Source organism: Mauremys reevesii, linkage group 12 (assembly GCF_016161935.1).
Source record: "Mauremys reevesii isolate NIE-2019 linkage group 12, ASM1616193v1, whole genome shotgun sequence".
Taxonomy (NCBI): Eukaryota; Metazoa; Chordata; order Testudines; family Geoemydidae; genus Mauremys; species Mauremys reevesii.
Window position 1 is genome coordinate 10162723 of NC_052634.1, and position 21249 is coordinate 10183971.

Here is a 21249-nt window from a genome sequence, read left to right on the forward strand (position 1 = left end):
AATCTAGCTTGTGAATGACCTGTTTCTCCTTCAAACCAGCATCACAGCCCTTTGTGTCCTTTTTGATCTGAGTGGCCATGATAGCAAGTGCCCTCAGAGTGGGGAATTGATGTGAGATTTACCATAGTTCTTACTGTCAGTTTTCTGCTTTGTCTCAGAGTATCTGGACCCTCTTTGCTGAGAACAATCTCTCCGCCAGTGCTCTTGTGGCTGTGTTGTATCACTTTGTCCAAGTGGCCCAGAATAAAAACGCTAATGTACAGCAGCGGATATATGCTCTCCATGCTGCTGGGCTGTACTTCTTACTGCTTGAAATCCCAGGTAAGTAGATAGACCTTCCTTTCTGTTCTTGCTAGTGTGGCTAATTTGGCTCAAGCTGTCTGGGCATGTCTCTCTTGTTCATAAGAACATGAAGTGGGATAGGAAATGGCTGTTGAGCAATTCTCCTCTATAGTTGTGTGGATGTGCAGTGCTGGAAAGTTGCTATTGTGTTAGTGGTTTGGTGTCCTATGTGAAACAATTTGATGATCTCAGTCCAGGTCCTAACTGCCAGACGACTTCATTAGTCTGTCCCCTTATCGGCAGTTTTAGCAGAGAGGCCTGAATGTGACATGGAGATTGAACTTCTCCAAGGGAAGATTGTACTGCCAGTGCTTGTGCTGTACCTGCTTTGTAGATAGAGAGGATTTAGCTCACTAGTGCTTTCAAGCTGATCATGAAAACAAAATTATCTGATTAAAATAACAGGTAATCAGAGTTTTCTAGCAGACTGAATCTATGGCTGCATTCTTTTGTGTTTTAAGGCTGATGTACATTCTAGTTAAAAGTTTTGTGTTAAATACTACAGCAAATTCCAGATTGGCTCGTTGTCCTGTTCTGTAAGCACCAACTGAGAATGTTTTTGCTGATTTTACTCCTTCCTGCAATTTAATTTTGTTAATTTAAATACTGATTTTCATGTTCTGAACCTCAAGCCACCAGGATGGTGCTCGTGTTCTAGCCATCTCATTGTGCAAACTAGTGGAGCAGATGGCTGAATAATTTTATGCTTTTCATGTATTTGTAGTTTTGTTCTGAAAATGGCTTAAATCCTGATCTGTTTTGTTTCTGGGTAGGCAGCGTAGCTAATCAGGTGTTCCATCAAGTGATGTTTGACAAATGTCTTCAGACCCTGAGAAAGATCTGGCCTCAGGGATGCGAATTGACTAGGAAAAGGAAAAAGGATCATGCTAAAAGCTCTCAGGCTGAAGCAAGAAGAAATAAAAAGAAAGGAAGGCCAACCAGGAAGGAGAACTTTGATGTAAGATGATGTTCATACAGTATCTTCAGATACAGTACCTTTATGCTCTCTATTAATTCATAAAGCAATAGGAAACTGATTTAGTTTCCAAGTCAAAATGAGACTTCTCTTATCTTCCAGCACTTTACTCTCTCAACCTTGCATTCTGAAATCAAGCTGTGTTCCTTTTACTTCTGAAAAGCCAGGCATGCAAAGTTAGCTGGCAGTTTCTTTGATGATGAGTGAGTTGCGATATAAGAAAGCGTACTGTTCTTCAGTATATTGTTAACACGTTCAGCAGCACGTAGACAAGTTGATGTTAATCATGAGTGCAGCTGTAGCCGTCTTGTATATTTAAGAGGCCTGCATGTGAACAGAACTAGAGGACTAAGAGTATTCAGATCTCTGTACAAATCTAATGATGGGAGACTAAGGGCTAAATACTTGCAGCCTCCTATGAAGTGCACCTCTTGAAAAGTTCTAGTTTGTCTAAAACCTTCTTTGTTATATTTGTTAACACTTAATTGAGTCCTGAACTGGACATCAGCAATCCGAGGGAACATGAGAGCAGGGTCGTGATGAGAGAGGGTGGAAAAGAGTAGGCAGAGCTAGGAATTTGGCTTTGTGTACATCAATATCAGAATTCAGACACCCAATCCTAGTTCTGCAGGGGTTTTTGTTTGTAAACTCTCAGATGGGAACAAGCTGTGTGAGGTTTTTCTGTGAGCCCCCTTCTCTCTTTTCCCAACTAATACTAAATTCCTTTAAATATTTTGAAATAAAATATTTGGTATGTTGGATACAAATTCCAATCCTGCTTTACTATTAAGTAAATTCTAGCCTCAGAGTTTCTGCATAGTACAAATAAGAGTTTCTGCTTTCTAAGTAAAAAAGCGATTGTAGCTATGATAAATGCTGGTTCTGTATTCTACCAATCTAGATGGATGAGATTTTTGAAGATGAGGAGGATCAAGAAGAAGAGATTTATTTTTCAGCACATGACCTGCTTCAAATTCGGGAAGCCATCTTCTTCCTCCTGAAAAACTTCTTAAGACTTCTGCCCAAGTTCTCTCTGAAAGAGAAACCTCATTGTGTGCAGAACTGCATGCAGGTAACTAAGACTACTGAGGTTATGTGAGGACAAATCCTCATCACTGCCCCTCACATAACTTCACCCCTTTTGCTTTCTTGCAGACCTTTGTTGAGTTGACAAGTTTTGAGCCTGCAGTGCATGAATTCGAGTTTTCAGGAACAATGTGAGCTATTACATTTTAATCTTTATACATTGTTTGGAAGAGGTAAAGCGGTGAATATATTAAGTAGTAGTATTCTGTGGATGTTAAAATGAAAACAGTGATTTTTCTCTGGATAATATTGGAATGTGTGTTCTTCCTAATTTACATAGAAACGATATTCAGTGAATTTTAGACATGTCTTTCCAGTTAATAGAGAGTATGTTTGGTCACATTATTAAAGTAAATAAATACCCGTCAGTGGGTGAAGCCATCTCAATGTGTTCTTTTGTTTAGGAATATTAACCAAGCAAAATACATCCCAGAGTTGGCCTATCATGGGCTGCGGTTGCTGTGCTCCCCGCTTCATGGTTTAGAAAATAAGGTAAAAGTCTTGACAAAATCTTTCAGGTCTTTACTTATACATCGAAAAGAAACTATTATTTTTCCCTTTAGCAGGTCACTTTCATTATATACATATGTTTCCCAGTTGGAGATAGGCTTAGGTACCTCTTTTCCCCCATCCCTTCTGTGATAGTTTGTTGTGTATCTATACAGCATAGTTTAATGAAAACATTTTGATAATTGTGTTTCAAAATCAGGATAGCTTTGTAAAGTTGCATCTCTTTAATATCTTAGCGCAGAGAATCTGATCAGTTACTGACTTGAACTAACAATTCTTTTGCTTCCTGCTAGGTGGTGCTCTAATTCTATCTGTTAGTCATCTCTGTTGTGGCATTATTTGGTGATAGTGGACAGTGGGGATTGTGGGAATATTACACACTATGGTAAACAGGATTAATGCAAACTGGCAGACGATTCTAATTATACCAGAAGTCTACAGCTTGGCCTTTTTTATTATTTTGTTAAATCAAGCACCCCGCATAAATGCTTAATTATTTGTATATTGTACCTGTTTCCATAGAGCATGCGAACTTAGAAAGTATCCATGTTTTTGTGGATTGTAATACAATGTCAAGAGGCCACTAGTGTTCATTTTTTCAGCGTTTGAATCCTCCTTTCTATCTCTTCGCTGCTCAGGCCCCTCAGTCAGATGATATGAATAATAGGGACAGTGTGACTGCTAAATTATGGCAAGCAGTGGAATGCCAAAAATGTACCTTCTGCACCATCAGTGCATAAGGAAGCAAAGGCATTTAATTTAAAGTGTTTTCTTTGAGAAAATAATGAATTTCCCTAAATTCTGTGGATTTCTGTTGTAACTGATTCATAAAGTTTAAGGCCAGAAGCCTTACTGCCTATACACCACAGATAGTTAAATTTCAACCAGTTACTCATATATTGTGTTCCACTTGAAATTATGCACCTTTTTAACTTGATTGCCCTGCTGGAAAGTAACATTTTAGTCTTTTCAGGCTCGTATGACATCAGTTAGGGTAAGTATAACCCCAGTATAAAAAAGAAGCTCTCTGTGTATGTAACTTCCCTTTTAAAGTATTCTATTTGGATTTTGTTAGGGAAAATTGTTTAGTATGAACCCGCTTGGATTATTTTATTAACCGAGACAGAGTGATGGTCTAGTTCCTGTACCTGTTGCTGAAGATCAGCTGATTCTGGGTGTATTTTTCTTTCAGACTCTGCACCGTATCTTCCATCGTCTCCTCAATGTCATCCTCATGCTGGAAGGGGAAGAAGGATCCAGGCATACAGCCCTTTCTGTCACACCACAGGTTATTGGTGCTAGGAATCAGGGAATAAAATTTATCAGGTGAAGTACAAAGTTGTTGGGTTTTCCCTCTGGCATTATCGTATTCCCCATTGCTAGTTAATAGAGGGATTAGAATAACTAAGGCTTATTCTGAAGCTGAGGATTAATTTCAATTTCTGTCATAAGAGCTAACATAGGTCTTGTCTTCTGAGAGGGGAAAACGCTGAATGTTGAAAAGTGGGATGGGAGGGCAAAGATCTCCTGTTTTAGACTTGCAGCATATTGCGGGGATTTTAGTTCATTATCGAGTGTGATTGAAGGAGACATTTAGTTAGGAATATATCCTTTAATTCTCCAGTCATCTTTCTGTTTCTTAGCTTTTTGCTTTCATTTAATCTGTCCCTTATACTTTGAACAATATCCTACTTTTCATCTGCCAAGGGCCGGTTCTTTCCTCCAATCCTATTGTTAAAACCTGTTCCTTACAGGAATCTTTCTTGTATAGGCTCTCCATCTTTCTGAGACATCCCCTACCCATACTGCTGTCCCTTATCTTGTCTACTATAGAACACAGGTGTTTGGGACAGACAGGACATATCTAATTCTGATTTGCAAAGTGCTGCTCAAGTTTTTGGCTCTATCTAAATGATTGTTTAATTGCAACTAACTGGTGAGGACTTCGAACACTTGGGTACTGGTGGACTTAGTACCAGAACTGACCCAGGTATGGAGCTTTACGATGTTATGCTATGCAGCAGTCACAAGAGGGTGAGGATTAGCTAACTGTTACATGGAGTTTGTTTTTAGTACACGACTTCTAATGTGTTGCTTTTGGGAACAGCTGCTATTTCTGACTTCCTCTTCCTGCACTTTGAAACAAGAATATTTTAAAAGCACAGTTTATAAAGAGACCAGTGAACAATATTTAACAGTCAGAGGAGGAATAAGGAAGCTCTGTGTACAGCTGCCTGTCTGAATGTAGGAGATGGCCTTGTGCTAATTTTTTGCTCCCTATTACAATAGCAACCTGATCTAAGTTGCTTGTTTCTGTTTTGTGCAGCTCTATAGTAGATGAACTAAAGGAAGTCGCCTTTCCTGTGCTCCGAATCTTACTCCAGCATATCTGTGCCAAGGTATGTTAGCTCATTTTTATATCTCGGATCTAAAGACAATAACACTATTCTTGGATAGACTGTGATGCCTGTGAACGAACGTGGAGAATCCATTTCCTTAACTTTCACTGTTTAAAAAACTTTATCCCCATGGGTCTTCTGTTGGGTATTTTAGTATGTCTGAGGTTCTTGTGACAGACTGACTCTAGATCCGTGTAAGTGTTTTCAGACTGTCAAAGTATGGCACAAATCGTAGCAGAGAGAGTCTCATGGACAGTTCTCCACTGTTCACAATTGCTTGTACCGTCTATTGACATCTTTAACAAAAAAAATTAAAATCCTGTGACAAAGCAATTACTTATGTGGCCATGTGAAAATAGAGAAACATTTAACATATGTGTTGTTACTGTCAGTGTGACTTTAGTAGCTGGAAACAAGGATTACAAGAGCCCTGTGACCAGCCAGCTGTCCATGGATCACCCTTTAAATCAAGATCAAGTTTTTCCAGTCTTCAGTCGCCTCAGGAAGCTAGTATTATCCCCACTTTATAAAGGGGGGATCTTTGCTTTTGAGAGTTGCCCAAGGCCATATGTTGATCCATTGGCAAAGACAAGCTTAGAATGCTGGAGTTCCTGCTTGACAGTCCTGTGCTTGAACTGCTAGGCCATATTACCCTCTTGAATAAACTGATACTTATTCTGAGGACTGAAATGCGTTTTAGCTATCCTAACAGACCATCTGAATATTGGTCTTGGCAAATTCCCTTGTCCTTGTATTTCAGGTCCCAGATAAAGCTGACTATCGTACCTATGCCGCGCAAGCCCTGATGCAATTGCTGAATAAGCTCCCTTGTGCAGCGTATGCTGACTTTATAGCTTGGCTCTATAAATATTCACATAATACCAAGGTAAGTGTATATCCTATTTAGTACATCAGACCTTTGGACGTAGCTGTATTTTGAGCATGTAAAACACTTTATAAGTACTAAATAGTATTTTTCTTATTGCTGATGGCTGGTAGCAGCTAGATTACAGCTGTGATAGATGTCTCGATTCTTTAATACTTCCTTAATAGAGAATCTTGTGTTCTTCACTTCCATAGATTCCTTACAGAGTGTTTGCCCTTGATGTAGCTTTAGCTCTGTTGGACCTTCCGGAGCGGAAACCGGACAGCTCCTTGTCTGTGGATCATCAGAAGCTTCTAAAGCACAAGTTTCTGGTGCAGGATATGGTGTTTGGCCGCTGCTCAGACAAGGCACCTATGGTCCGCAGCAAAGCACTCTCCAGTTTTGCTTACTGTCTGGAAATGAAAACTGCCACTACGTTGGAGAGTATACAGGAGCTATTACAAGGCAGTAAGTATGGCAGCTGAATTCAGTACTGCTAAATGTCTCCTGAGTTTTGGGGGGAATATTTATTGGGAGAGCAAAGATCTAATTGTCAAGGAATTAGAAATCTGGGCCGAGGTCCCTTAGGTGTTATGACAAAGTGAAAAGGTAGATGTCTTGTTACTCATTACAACTTATATTTAGAAAGGCTTTATTGACGATATGGCTGTTTTACATAGACTCCTCTGTGTGATGACTTTGAAAGGCATTAACAAACTACTAAATGACTCATTTAAAAAATTATTAAATTCCTCATTCCTGACACACAGTTATATCTTCAGAAACCTTTAGTGTCTGGGAAGTTTCAATTTCTCATGTTTAGCATGCTAAACTTTCCATGGTGTGATAAAAAGCCAGATGGCATGCTCCAGTAATGCATCTGCAATCTCCTATTCTTAGATTACCTGCCTGAGTATTTTTGGAAAGAAGAAGAATCCTGAATGGAATTATCTTGTTGATTCTTTTTCTTCTTTCTGCAGCTTCTGATCATACACTTCTAGACACAAACAACTATCCTGAGAGTTTGGTAACCCACACAGAAGGTAAAGTCGTCTCTTTGAAATGTTTGTGTTTCCTCCATATACTTTATGTTCTCTACAGAGAAATAATTTTGATATATGAAATCTTGGGGGGGTAGGGGTGAGGATTACATAACATTCTCCATTTAGTGATGCTCCACACTGTGCAGAGAACATGTTCTTTTTGTATGCTCAATCCTTTGATTTACTCATATATTTTTTTTTCCCTTCCTTCTCTTAGCTCACTCTGACCATCCACTGAAGACTCTTCCAACTTTCAAGACCATTGAACTGACCAGGGTTGGTGATACCACTATATTTGATGGTACGTCAAAATCACACTTGTCTTTTCAGCTGATATTAGGTTTTGGCAATGTCTAATGGCAATCAGATCCTCTTATGTGTATTCAGCATCTAGTTTTCTATATAAGTAGGCAGATCTTTCTATGGAGATTTTAGGTTCCGCTTACATGTAATAAGGGGAGAGGTGGAATTTTCAGTTTTAATGAAATTCCGTTTCCATTTCAGTCTGGATGGACCACTCTGGAAAGTATATTTAATCTTGACATATTGATGTTCATTTCTACTGATGTGGCAGAAGCACTTGTCAAAAAACAGATTAATTACCATCTCTTTTGGAAGGAGTAAATTACGTGGATTATAACACTTGTAGCTCCATCGCTTATCATAATTTTAATAAAATCTCTTGCTTCAGTGCACAAGGAACAAATATGTTTTCCCCACATAAAATATTGCACCTCTGACTAGGTGCGTTATGTGGGAATGGAATTCACTTCTCTGCAGCATCAGGTATTGGCTACTGCTGAAAGCAGGTTATGAGGTTAAATGGACTCATGCAACATGGCTAGCCACTAGTCCTAACTTGTCCACATAACAGAAATTAGCGCGCAACTTGGCAGCTCAGCATGTATCACATGATTAACCTCTTGAATCCCTCCACTGGCTCCTTTTCTTTTTCCACCTCATGTTCCAGCATCTTGTCCTGTGCTTTTGGGAGCTGCACAGCTGTACTTACATCTTTGCTCTCATATTTATTATTCCGCCACCACCATCTCCTTCTTTGAGAAAGTAACAGATTTTTTAGACAAGGGAAATGCGGTGGATCTAATATATCTTGATTTCAGTAAGGCGTTTGATAAGGTACCGCATGAAGAATTACTGGTTAAATTGGAAAAGATGGGGATCGAAATGAAAATCCAGAGGTGGATAAGGAACTGGTTAAAGGGGAGACTCCAGCGGGTCGTATTGAAAGGTGATCTGTCGGGTTGGAGGGAGGTTACCAGTGGAGTTCCTCAAGGTTCGGTTTTGGATCCAATCTTCTTCAATCTATTTATCACTGACCTTGGAACCAAAAGTAGGAGTGGGCTGATAAAGTTTGCGGATGACACGAAGTTGGGAGGTATTGCCAATTCGGAGAAGGATCGGGATATCCTCCAGGGAGATTTGGATGACCTTGTAAACTGGAGTATTAGTAATAGGATGAAATTCAATAGTGAGAAGCGTAAGGTTATGCATTTAGGGATGACTAACAGGAATTTTAGTTATAAGGGCGCACCAGTTGGAAGTAACGGAAGAGGAGAAGGACCTTGGAGTCCTGGTTGATCGCAGGATGACTATGAGTCGGCAATGTGATGTGGTTAAAAAAGCTAATGCGGTCTTGGGATGCATTAGGTATTTCTAGTAGAGATAAGGAGGTGCTAGTCCCCGTTACACAAGTGAGACCTCATTTGGAGTACTGTGTGCAGTTTTGGTCTCCCATGTTTAAGGATGAATTCAAAGGAATTCAAAGAAGGGTACAAAGAATGCCGAGGAATGGAAAGCCTGTCGTATGAAAGGAGACTTGAGGAGCTCGGTTTGTTTTCCTTAACCAAAAGAAGGTTGAGAGGAGAGGATTGCTCTCTTTATTGCTCTAATATATCAGAGGATAAATACCAGGGAGGGAGAGGAATTATTTCAGCTCAGTACTAATGTGGACACGAGAACAAATGGATATAAATTGGCAGTCGGAAGTTTAGGCTTGTAATTAAGGTTTCTAACCATCAGGGGGAGAAACTGGAATGGGGACTGGCTTTAAGATTAAGCTTGATAAGTTTAGGGAGGGAATGGTTTGATAGGATAACGTGATTTAGTCAATAGGTCAGTAACGTGCGACCACTGGTAATTAGTACCGAGGGTCAATGTTGAGATATTGAAAGTCTTTCTGGTGTCTGAGGAGTCTTGCCGGTTCAGCCGATCACCATATTGTTTGGGGTCGGGAATTTTCCTCCAGGGTAGATTGGCAGTGGCCCTGGGGTTTTCGCTCCTCTGCAGCATGGGCGGGGTCGCTTGCTGGAGGATTATCTGCTTTGAAGTCTTTAATTCAGGATTTGGGGACTTCAACAGCTGAGTCAAGGGAGAGAATTATTTCAGGAGTGGGTGGGTCAGCTTTTGTGGCCTGCATCTTGCGGGAGGTCAGACTAGATGATCATAATGGTCCCTTCTGATCTTAAGCATCAGAGGGGTAGCCGTGTTAGTCTGGATCTGTAAAAGCAACAAAGAATCCTGTGGCACCTTATAGACTAACAGACGTAGACGTCTGTTAGTCTATAAGGTGCCACAGGATTCTTTGTTGCCTTCTGATCTTAAGTTCTATGATTCTATGACTCCCTTTGTACAGCTAATAATCCCACTTCACTATTCCCCTTGTGTCCCTCATGTATGTCTTTGTTGCTTGCCCCATGCTGCTCCCTACACAGGAACTCCCTCCCTGTCTCAGTGTGACAGGCTTCCATCTTCTCTATTAAAATCCTTCCTTAAAACCAATAAGAATCCACTCAGTAAAACATATGATATTCTTATAAGATCTACTCTCTCAGATAGAAATGCCTCTAGGCCACTCAGTGTATAATGTGTTCTCTATTTAGGTTGTAGGCTACATGGAATAAGGAGTGTGGCACTTAAAACAAATTAATAACAGTAACTCAGTGCAGTGGGCTGGCTGTGCTTGATAGGATAGCTGGAACACCAGGGACATGTGAGCCAGAGTTGAGGTGCATTAGCAGAGTTGTCTGACTGCATTATACTTGACTCAAGCCTGTGCTAATTTCTTACTTACATGAGGACCACACAGTTCAAATATTTTAGAAAGAAAAGAAATGGTAAACAATGTATTCAAAATGTGACCAAACCCATGTATAGAAGAGACAAAAGAATAGCGGAGTTGGCCCAATGGGGTTACTCCTGGGGGAATTCTGCATCACTGCGTGTGTGCAGAATTCATGTCCCCAGCATATTTCTTTGCTTCCCTGAAGAAAAATTATTTCTGAAGGGGAAGCAAAGGAAGCCGCAAGAGTGGTCACGCACCCCTCCCCAGCAATGCAGGCAGGTTGGTTTGGGTTCCTGGAGCAGCCAATTGAGACGTAAATCACCGCCGTGGGGGAGGGGAAGGCCTGGACAGTCATGCGAGAGAGAGACACTGTCCCTCTTGCTTGCTGTTCCAGCACACTTGGCATGGAGGGCAGAGCTTCAGGGTGTTTCTGAGGAGCAAGGCATCGGGCGGGCTCTGTCCCCTCTGGCAAAGCAGAATGTAACAGCCTGCCTGCTTAGTGATTTGTTCCCATTGTTCTTAGAGGACTCCGAACAGGTGTAAAAGTTTTAAGGCACCTTTACATGGCCAGAATGGTGTAAAGGATAGTATGGCCTTATAAATGCTTATGGAGCTTTAGTGATTAAAACTGGTCTAAATTTTTGGACTGAAAAAATTTTCCTATCAAAATGTGCTCCATGAACTGTTTGCTACTGACCTTTCTGGAGACGGTCAGTAGCCCATACAAACTGTGAGTTTGATTCCTCAGCCCTCACTTGTTCTTCAGTTGCCTATGATGTAACCCTGAGCATATGGCTGCATATATTTGTTGACTAATAACTAGAAATAAAGGGTCAAACCTTGCTACATTACTATTATGAAAGGGAGTTTGGGAATTTCCTCCAATGCTCCCCACTCCAATTCTTCATCCCTTGTATTATAGTTTAACTAAATTACCGACATAATTGAAACCATTTGACCAATAAAATATGCAGAATTTTAAAATTTTGTGTGCAGAATTTTTAATTTTTTGGCGCAGAATTCCCCCAGGAGTACAATAGGGCTAATGTACGTTACACAGCATGCAGTGCATGATGTGTACTACATCATGTTCATTCCCTTTCTAGTCCTTCTCTGCCTGCTGAAGGTCACCTTCATACTGTTCCTGTCCATTATGCTGAAATGCTCAGTCAGTGCCAGTTGGCAAGAGCATAATTATCTTAGCCAGTTGGTTCCCCCTGCAATAGTTTAGTTTGTCATGGACTGACCTCCCCAGAAAACTTGTTGCTACTAATTGAGGCAGTATATCTCTGTTCCAGTCAAAGAACCTGACATTATCAAACCATCTAGCAGCTGGAGTCAAGTGGAGAGGATAGCTGCCTATTAAAAAGGCATTTAGGGCCCAATCCAAAGTCCATGAAAGACAGTGGAATGATTCCCATTGACTTCAGAGGTCTTTGAATCAGGCTTTTACTGATCAGAACACAGAAGCACAGTGCTCCAACCTGGACATGTATTATAGAAACATTGTTTTATTGAGGAATCATTTTACACTGAGACTTTGCAAAGTATACATTGAAGAAGATGAACACGTAGGAAAGTCCACTATAGGAGCTCTGAAAGACAACAGCTGGATTGAAACTAATTTGCCAGAACAACCGGTTTTAATGCTGGAATGCTGATAATTCTGTGTGTCAAGGGTGATAACTGACAATATAGGAGCATAGTTGCATCTACCAATTAGTAAACTCGCTGGTAGACTATATAATTTCCCCTAATCATGTGTAAAAGTTCATTTTGGTATGGGCAAGGAAAATAAAGCTTTAGGCCTAATTTGCATATATAGGGAGTGGAAGTGTTGTTCTGCTTCCATCAGGACTCTTGGGTTCTATTTTTGCTCTGCCACTGACTCTGTGACTTCATGCAAGTCACTTGACCCGTCTATGCCATAAATTCCCTGTCTGCAAAATAGATTTATTAATACTTCCTTCATCACAAGGGGTTGTGAGGTTTAATTCACTAATGTTTGTAAAGCATACTGAGATTCTCGTGTGTGAGGCTTGTAACCCATCTTGGATTATATCCGAGCAATTTTCTCATGTCCCGCTTCCCAAATCTCTGTCCCACAAACAGCAGAGTTACCATCATACAGACTTTCTTGAGAGTTTTGCATGGTTTTAATTTGATGAGGCTTTTAAGGTTAAAAATGATCTGAGGCCCCTTTATAAAGAAAAACAATGGTCAAAAATTACATATTCCCTTTATTTTTATTTTTCCAAAACATTTAGTATATTTAGAGATGATACAGAAGCAAGAAAAGCAATAATAATGGGGGATTTCAACTATGCTCATCTTGCCTGGGTATGTGTTGCCTCAGGGAAGGATGCAGAAATAAAATTACTAGACATATTAAATAACTGCTTTGTGGAGCAACTTGTCCTGGAGCTCACAAGGGAAAGGCAATTCTTGATTTAGTCCTAAGTGGAATGCAGGATCTGGTCCAAGAGATGAATATAGCTGAGCCACTCGGTAATAGTAATTTAGCATACTTGTAGGGGGGGAAATACCAAAGAAACCCACCACAGTCGCATTTAGCTTCAAAAAGGGAAACCACAGAAACATGAGAGAGCTAGTTAAATGGAAATTAAAAGAAACAGTCACAAGGGTAAAATGCCTGCAAACTACAAGGAGGCTATTTAAAAACATCATAATAGAGGCTCAAACTAAATATGCCCCAAATAAGCAAAAGAATAATAGAACTAAAAAAAATGCCAACATGGCTAAATAGTGGAGTGAAAGAGGTGGTTTGAGGCAAAAAGGTGTCCTTTAAAAACTGTTGCTGTAGCCATGTTGGTCCCAGGATATTAGAGGGGATGATGGGGAGATCCCCACATCTGAGCCATTCTTTTTAGATGACCAATCTGAGGAACTATCCCAGACTGAGGTGTCAGTAAAGGAGGTTTTGGAACAAATTGATAAATTAAACAGTAATAAGTCACCAGGACCGGATGGTATCCCCCAAACGTTCTGAAGGAACTCACATATGAAATTGCAGAACTACCAGTTGTGATATGTAACCTGTCGCTTAAGTCAGCCTTTGTACTGGTTGATTGTAGGATAGCTAACGTAACACCTATTTTTTAAAAAGGTTCCAGAGGTAGATTCTGGCAATTACAGGCCAGTAAGCCTAACTTCAGTACCAGGAAAATTGGTTGAAACTATAATGAAGAACAGAATTATCAGGCACATGATACGTTGGGAAAGAGTCAAGACAGCTTTTTTAAAGGGAAATCATGTCTCACCAATCTATTAGACTTCTTTAAGGGAGTCAACAAGCATGTGGACATGGGTGAACCAGTGGATATAGTGTACTTGGATTTTCAGAAAGCCTTTAACAATGTCCATCACCAAAGGCTTTTAAGTAAAATAAGCAGAAAAGGACATGGCAGGGGATGGATCTCTTGAAATTGCCCTGTTCTGTTCACTGGCACTGTTCATCTGGCACTGACCACTGTCAGACACAGAATATTGGGCTAGATGGACCATTGGTCTGACCCAGTATAGCCATTCTTCTATATATAACTTTCCTTTCAGGATTTTACCTAAAATATAAAAGCAATATAAATATATTTAAAATTCCAAATAAAATATTTGAAAATCAGTTTTTCTTTGGTTTACCTGCCAGATTGTGTGTGGTTTTTCTTTCCCTGTCAACAACTGATGCTCAACAGAGTGCGAAGCTGTGCTCTACCTTGTCAGTGTGCTGCTTGCCCTATCAGTATCTCCTGGTGGTGCTGCAGTCTCTCCCTGTGTTGGATCTCATGACTCTCTTTCCGTGCTTTCCCTGGACAGGGAAGGAGATCATGGTTATGCTGAGACTGAGAGCAGGGGATGAGAAGACAAATGTCAGGAAGTCTGCACTCCAGGTATATTCTCTACTGAGTACTGTGTGCTATTAATATAAACATGCAGGCTAACATCCGGCAATGAATTCATGCAGTGATCTGCCCATATGGAACTCATTGAAGGATCATGGCCTCATTTTGCTGCTCCTGCAGCATACAGGCAGGTCTTTCAAAATGCCTTCTCCACTTGTTCCTGATAATTGATGAGTGAATAATGCAAGCACAATGATGATGAAGAATTCTTCCAGTACTCGCGTTGAAGATCACTTATTCCATCATTTAGAAATAGGGCTTCTTTTCAAATGTCAGTAGGCTTTTAATTTAAGCAACTTCCTTATATAAATTGAGGCATGTTAGTTGGGTAGTTAGTCAAGAATTCATGAACTCATTTACAAAGGAACTGGATTTTATCCAGCCTCGATTTTGGAGTGTGCTGCTTTAGTTTACAAAAAAAAATTTTTTTAGAACAACAGGCAGTTGGTCTTGAAAGAGACTGTCCTCTTGAAATCTAGTCAATTTAAAAAAGACGTGAAAATAGTTAGGTATATAATCCCTGCCCCACAGTTCTCCTGATGGTTGATTTTATGCTTTTACAAACGTATTGTTTTGGGTCTTTAGAATATTTTCCTTTCCCTTGTTACTGTGTGATGACCCACACAAATGCAAAGGGAAACGGGCTCTGACTGTACAGGGGGAAAGGTTAAGCTAACTTTACCTAAGTGCTGTTACAAAGCCTGTTCGCTTTCAGTTTTTGTGTCCCCCAGTGTATCTCTAAGTCTTGGGATTATTGTCATTAGGACCAGTTCTTCTCCCATGGAAATCAATAGGAAGTGGATTGGATTTTTTCATTGGCAGCCAAATGTGCACCCATTGTATTCCTATCAGTGTTATCATGGTGGTTGATTTGTAGGTCTTCATGAGTATCTTGAAGCACAACGTGATCCCATGTACCCCAGAAGACTTGTCCACTCTCCAAGATCGCTGCCGGGACCCTGCCGTCTCTGTACGGAAGCAGGCACTACAGTCTATTACAGAGCTCCTTACGGTGAGGGGAAAGAATGCACAATATTTATCAAGACTGGCAGAGTATAATTTTATTTAAAGGGGCTAAAGAGGGAAAAGACCACATAAATTACTAGCCACTTATTTCTCCACTGAATTTCTTTAGCTTGATTTACCTTTGTTGCCTTTGACATGAAAGACACATCTTGCTCTTACACATAGTTGTGAATAACATTAGACATTTCCTATCGTTAAAAACATCCCTTTCTGGCTCTGATACTGCTCTCCTGTAGCAAATTGGTACGTTTGTTGTTCACCTTGTCAGGTTAAAAAAAAAAAAAAGTCTGAATCATTGTACTGAGATTGCAGTATGCAGATTGTATCATTGACAATTTTTTCATGTTTTGATATTTATTTATAAAAGGTTAGTAAAGTAGGATAAGAGCACAAGTTGGTTTTTTTAGGCACTGCTCACTACTGCTCATTTTAAGTGACCTCTTGTAGTGCTTTACTGGGACACTGTCAGACTGATTTTAGTTTTAGTAAATATTACAAACCTCAGGTCAGTAAGAATAACTGATACCTTGATCATGAATATCATATAATCAGCAATTCCATGGTGATGAAGAGATTTAAGGCCACTGGTCCTATACACTGTAAGACTTCAATACTGCTTCATCAGTACCTTGGAAACTACAATGTCTTGAGTCTGTCAGCATGTCTCGGCTCTCATTAATCCCACCATAGCATCTGAATGCGTAGAATCTGAATTACTGGCTTCAAAGTATTTCTAATATGGAATTTTCTTCTCTTTAGACTCAACACAATAATGTTATGATACAGAAGGCCTGGTTAACAGGTGTGGTCCCTGTTGTGATGGACAGTGAGAACTCTGTGCAGGAAAAGGCCTTGGATTGCCTTGATCAGCTTTTATTGCAGCACATTAAACACTATAGTAAGTTCACGCATGAAGACCGAAACCAGACACTGGCCTGGGATCTCCTTGCCCTCATCGCTGCAGAAAACCAGGAATTGAGGTAGGTCAGTTGTACTGCCAATTCCAGTCAATAAAGAGGAGTTTGGACTCGTATGTCGGCCCCTTCCAACTCCGAGTTTCTCTAGGCACGTATTACTGCTATGATGCTTGTACTCATCTAAAAACACGTGAAATGTGTCCAGCTAACCCTTGTGTCAGGAGATGATTGATTGTACTGTAGGACAATAGTACCTTGTTCATCGGTTAGAGTAGAGGCCTGGGACACAAGTTCAAGGTTCTGTTCCCATCTCTGCCACTCACTTTCTGTATGATTCCAACCTTTGTGCATCTCTGTTTACTTACAGCTAAAATGTATTTAATGCCTACTGCACAGGGATGTTGTGAGGCTTAATTAATTTTTGATAAAGCACTTTGAGATCCCCAGGTGAAAGATGTAATACAAGTACATGTTACTATTAAGTGATACTGTCAGTGCTAATGTGGGTATTGTTATATTCTAAGCCTCTTGTGTTGCTCTACTGGTTTAATGGGCAGGGTCTAGCAGGCCTGAAAATCAACAGCCAATTATTTCCATGTTGGCAATTGGTGAGCACAGCACAGTTCTCCTGTGTATTGGCTGTTTTAACTTTGTTGTCATTGATGCCTTTTCCCTGAACACTTTGAATGGGAGATTGACACATGTGGTGTGTCTTTTTGGTGTATTGCTAGGAACTTGGACTGTTAAAGTTAATTGTGTGGTGATGAGAAAAATAACCATCTATATATTTATAGAGATCAGAGTACATGGTGGGTTTTTTTCCCTCTTCATTCTGGTGTACAATATGTTACTTGTCTTATGACTAATAGTATCTTACTGCCTTTTGCAGAACGCTGTGGGAAGTAGCAAAAGAGATGAGGTGACACACAAAATGACAAGGACAGAACACTGATTAAAAGCAGCCTTATGTTTATTAGTCAACAACATGTAATAGATCTTAAATAGAAAACTGATCTGTTGGTCGTGCCGTCTTTCTGGCTTGCAAAATTATTTTACCAGTCTAATTTTGGCCCTTGTATATCATACTTTGCACATCCATAACACTTTCCAACTGAGAATTTCAAAGCGCTTGATAAACATTGAGTTTCAGAATTCTCCCAACAGAAGGAAGGCAAGTATCGTGGTCCTTGTTTGACAAAAGAGGAAACTTTGGCCCAGAGAGGTAAAGTGAATTGCCTAATGACACAGAGGGAGCTTCCTCAGAGATGGGGGTAAACCCAGACCAATAAATCCCAGTCCTGTCCCTTAATAACAAATTTATCTTCTTCTTGGATTGTGGATGTTGGCTAGAAACCACCAACAAAAAATCTTCCCCTGCTGGATTCTTCTAGTTAAGTTTTCTTGGCTATAAGCATACCAGACTTTGGGCCCAATTTAGCGGTGACCTGGAATGTATAGTGTTACATCCATGTCTACGTGGCAGAAGCTTTGTGTGCACTTGAATTATGACTTGGAATATGGATGTAAATATTTGAGGTTAAATGTAGAATGGAAATCCTGATTTGCTCAGAACAATGAGAAGTAAAATTTTTTTGCATAAATAGCCACCAGCCGGCAATGTCACTAGCTTCCTTGTGTTGCCTGCTGTGTGAAGGGTGGACTGGCTAAAATTGCTGGCCCCTAATACAGATCCCGAGACGAGCTGTTTTGTCTGTTGTGTGCTTATCTCTTTTCTCTTTTCTGTCTTCCTTGCAGCCGTTATTTAAACAAAGCTTTTTACGTATGGTCCCAGAAGGAGAAATTCTCCTCCACTTTCATAAATAATGTAATGTCACATGTGGAAACGGAGCATGCTGCATCAGCCTGGATGCTGCTCGCAAAGGTAGCAGGTTCCTCACCCAAGCTGGATTACTCCAAGATAATCGAATCCTGGGACAGTGTCAGCAGGTGTGTGCCTCTATCTTAATCATTTGGCAATAAAGAGACATACAGGGCAGGCCAAGAGAACGATCTCCTCTTCCTGCCTCTCCACAGGTAGAGTGCTGTTTGGTGACTGTTTAGATCAAAGTGCTTAATTTAAACTAACAGTGCTTATATCTAGGAGAGAAGCAGTGGCCTGCAGCCTTGAGCTAGAGCCTGATAATCCAGTACCTTAAAGTTGCCTTTGAGCTTTATCGTGTTTTCATTCAACCTGACAGTTCTGTTTTCAGCATGCATAATCCAAATGAAAGGATTTTTCTGACTCTAGTCAGTTTTTCTTCTTGGATTAATGTTTCTATTTGTCCCCTTTATGGCCTTTCAGGCAGCAGAATACCGGCACTGATAATGCAGGTCACATCCTGTGTGTAATTGGACACGTTGCAAAGCATCTCCCCAGAAACACTCAGGGCAGGCTGATTGGTGAGTGCCTTGGCATGGGTCAGTGTTCAGCTTTGCATCCCAGCTCCACTGTATTTTTGTCTTTCTGGTAATAGTTAGCATGAGCACTCGCCTCAGCTAGGTGTTTGACCTTCTTTTCAGATGATATCAAGTGCTGGCTGAAGGAGTTTAAGAGTCCCCTGGAGGTGATTAGCCCAGCTGTTGAAGCTCTGCAGAAGCTCTGCCATGCGTACACAGATGCCCCTGAGGAGGCACAGGTGGGGCTTCAGATAGACTGTTTTAAAAGTATATTTTACATGTCTCAAGAAGTCGGAGACGTTTTCCTCTCCTGAAAATGCTGGTTTCTTCAGTGCACAAAGGAAAGAGACTTCTGACTCGAGAAAATTGCCCCTCTGTTCTGTTTAACCATCTTTATTGGTATATCATACCAGCCATGGCATACACCTAGTGTGAAGGATGGGTTTGAGAGAGCTGCTTCTCTTTTTTCAAGAGGATGTTTTGCAGTTGAAATCTGCTGAATTCACTACCTACAGTAGTGCCTGTTTTGATAGAGTTTTGTGATTTGGATGCTTTTCCAGTAGATTATGTTGAGGCTACAGACACGTTCTATATATGCCACCATAGATTAAGCTGGTCACAACCAACCTGCCGTGGACTCAAACAAGTGAAAGTAGGTGACAGTGTTCTGCAGACTATGCTAATGGAACAACTTGTGACAAAGCCAAGGCAAGCTGGGAAGGGGAGCTTTGCTGAGATGCTGTTTAGTAAATTCCTATGGCAATGTGCTAAAGCGGGTACTTCTGTTTCTATCATTGGGAGATGGTAAGGTTGATAAAGCAATGCCAAATGAAGACAATTGACCCTTTCTGCCTAGATACCAACAACCTCTGCATTTAAAGTTAAAACCTAAAGTGGAAAATAACTGTTCAGATCAGATGTTCTTTTGTAAATTTTACCCAGATTTTGTTTGCAGCTGATTCCTGCAGCTAGATTGCTAAATAAAGACTAGGACAAGTTTTTAGCCATAGAGAAACTGCTTAGTGTGAGGGGGCTGAGAGAGAAGGTTATTCATTTCAGAGTCTAGAAAAAGGTTTTCATTTACCAATTCAGGACTAATGCATGGAGGATGCTTTACCCATGATGCATTTCTTTAACGAGCAGTGCATTGACTTGCCTTCATCTTGAAACAGAAGCTGCTCAACCAGGTATGTGGAGATCTAGTATCTGTCTGTGAGAGCTACATCTCCAGTATTGTCCTCAAAGAGGATGGAGCAGAGCAGCTGCAAGAAGACCTCTTGGTAAGCTTGGTATCCTTTCTCTACTGATTGATCAAAGAATTAATTTGTTCCTTCTTTCAAATGATGATTCCATGATTGTCCAGCTGAGCTGTGTTCTCTGGAGTACTCTGCCTTGTTTTTCTGTTGTGGATTTTTTTTGTTTGTTTTTTCGCCTTTAGCTTACTTTTCTGATACTTATTATGGAAATAAACATGAATTAGAATCATATATTTATTTTATAAATATTCACTGGAATAGTTCATAAGATGCAATACTTTGTTCTCCTGTGAGTCTGAGAGAACAGCAGACCCAGGCCAGTGACCACAAATTTGACACGGTAGTACACACAATAAGAAGTAGGGCTTGGAAAGTAGACTGCAAGTGGGAAGCTTTCCTTGGTGAGTGGGACAGCCCAGGCCATCAATTTCTACAGAAACTAGCCTTTCCTTAAACTGCAAAACTAACTAAATAAATAAAAACCTCTTTCCAGCCCTTATAGTAATGAAGACAACACTCCAAATGTGATCAGTGTGGTGACCTTTTCTTTAATCTCAGTGGCTCTACATCAGATGCGCTTGTTTTATGGGAATTTGTCAGCAAATTCAAGTCTATGGATTGAAATTCAAAATAGGCTCCTTCTGATTGATGTATTGCCACCACCGTAAAGCATTCTGTAGACAAAAGGTTGCCCTCATTTAGACCTGTGCAACCCCATTATCTTAAAATTATAACCTCAGTTAGATCTGTGCGGCTTTATTGCTTTCACCTGGGATGCACAAATGTAGCTGAGCTCTCAATTTGAAGGCAAAGGGGTTTTGCCCAGGTGACCCTTTTACTTGGAATATGATTAAGTATCCTGTTGATGCACAATCTAGAACAGAATCCACTTCATTCTCCCAGAGTTGTGCTGGTTTGGCAGGCGTGGCAGCAGTTAGAAGTAGTAAAAACTCTGTCAACTCAAGTCAGCAGATATGACTTTAATACACAGGGAACTGCTTTCAGTAAGAAATTCTCATTTTCACATATTCACTTGTCAGAGCAGCCCATTCTTAAAGGGATCTAGTCATCATTTGCATCCATTGGAAGCTGAAGAAACAGCTCCTCTATTCCCTTGCCACTCTTACTTTCTCCAATCTTGAGGTTTCTAGAGCGGGGAGAGTATCATTAGTTTACAGTTATAGGGGAAAATACTAAATCCCTGTGGTATTTCTGTGAGTACATGTCTATAGACTCTTGTGTGTTAGTGACTTGATATCATTCCTAATGGAAATGTTGAGCCATGTGCCAGAAAGCTATAGAATAGACTTGATTTCCAGAGTTTTAGGGAAGTTGCAGTGATTATACTAATGCAAAATGCATCATGTCATTGCCTTCTTTTGGGGGGGGGGGGGGGGAGTAGGAATTTAATTGCCTGTTCGCAACTTTTCAAT

At 40.4% G+C, this 21249-nt stretch overlaps 1 protein-coding gene across 1 annotated transcript in view; it reads left to right on the forward strand.

The window, feature by feature from the left end:
- Positions 1-21249, forward strand: part of NCAPD3 (non-SMC condensin II complex subunit D3) — a 45467-nt gene that overhangs the window by 6308 nt on the left and 17910 nt on the right. Inside the window, exons 3-20 of the mRNA XM_039496381.1 lie at positions 159-321; positions 1116-1300; positions 2220-2390; positions 2474-2535; positions 2809-2896; positions 4107-4240; positions 5241-5313; positions 6074-6199; positions 6394-6646; positions 7159-7221; positions 7439-7522; positions 14135-14208; positions 15098-15232; positions 16006-16226; positions 17919-18110; positions 18466-18563; positions 18684-18799; positions 19733-19840. Of these exons, the coding sequence (XP_039352315.1) occupies positions 159-321; positions 1116-1300; positions 2220-2390; positions 2474-2535; positions 2809-2896; positions 4107-4240; positions 5241-5313; positions 6074-6199; positions 6394-6646; positions 7159-7221; positions 7439-7522; positions 14135-14208; positions 15098-15232; positions 16006-16226; positions 17919-18110; positions 18466-18563; positions 18684-18799; positions 19733-19840 (2346 nt within the window). The remainder of the gene's footprint in view (positions 1-158; positions 322-1115; positions 1301-2219; positions 2391-2473; positions 2536-2808; positions 2897-4106; positions 4241-5240; positions 5314-6073; positions 6200-6393; positions 6647-7158; positions 7222-7438; positions 7523-14134; positions 14209-15097; positions 15233-16005; positions 16227-17918; positions 18111-18465; positions 18564-18683; positions 18800-19732; positions 19841-21249) is intronic.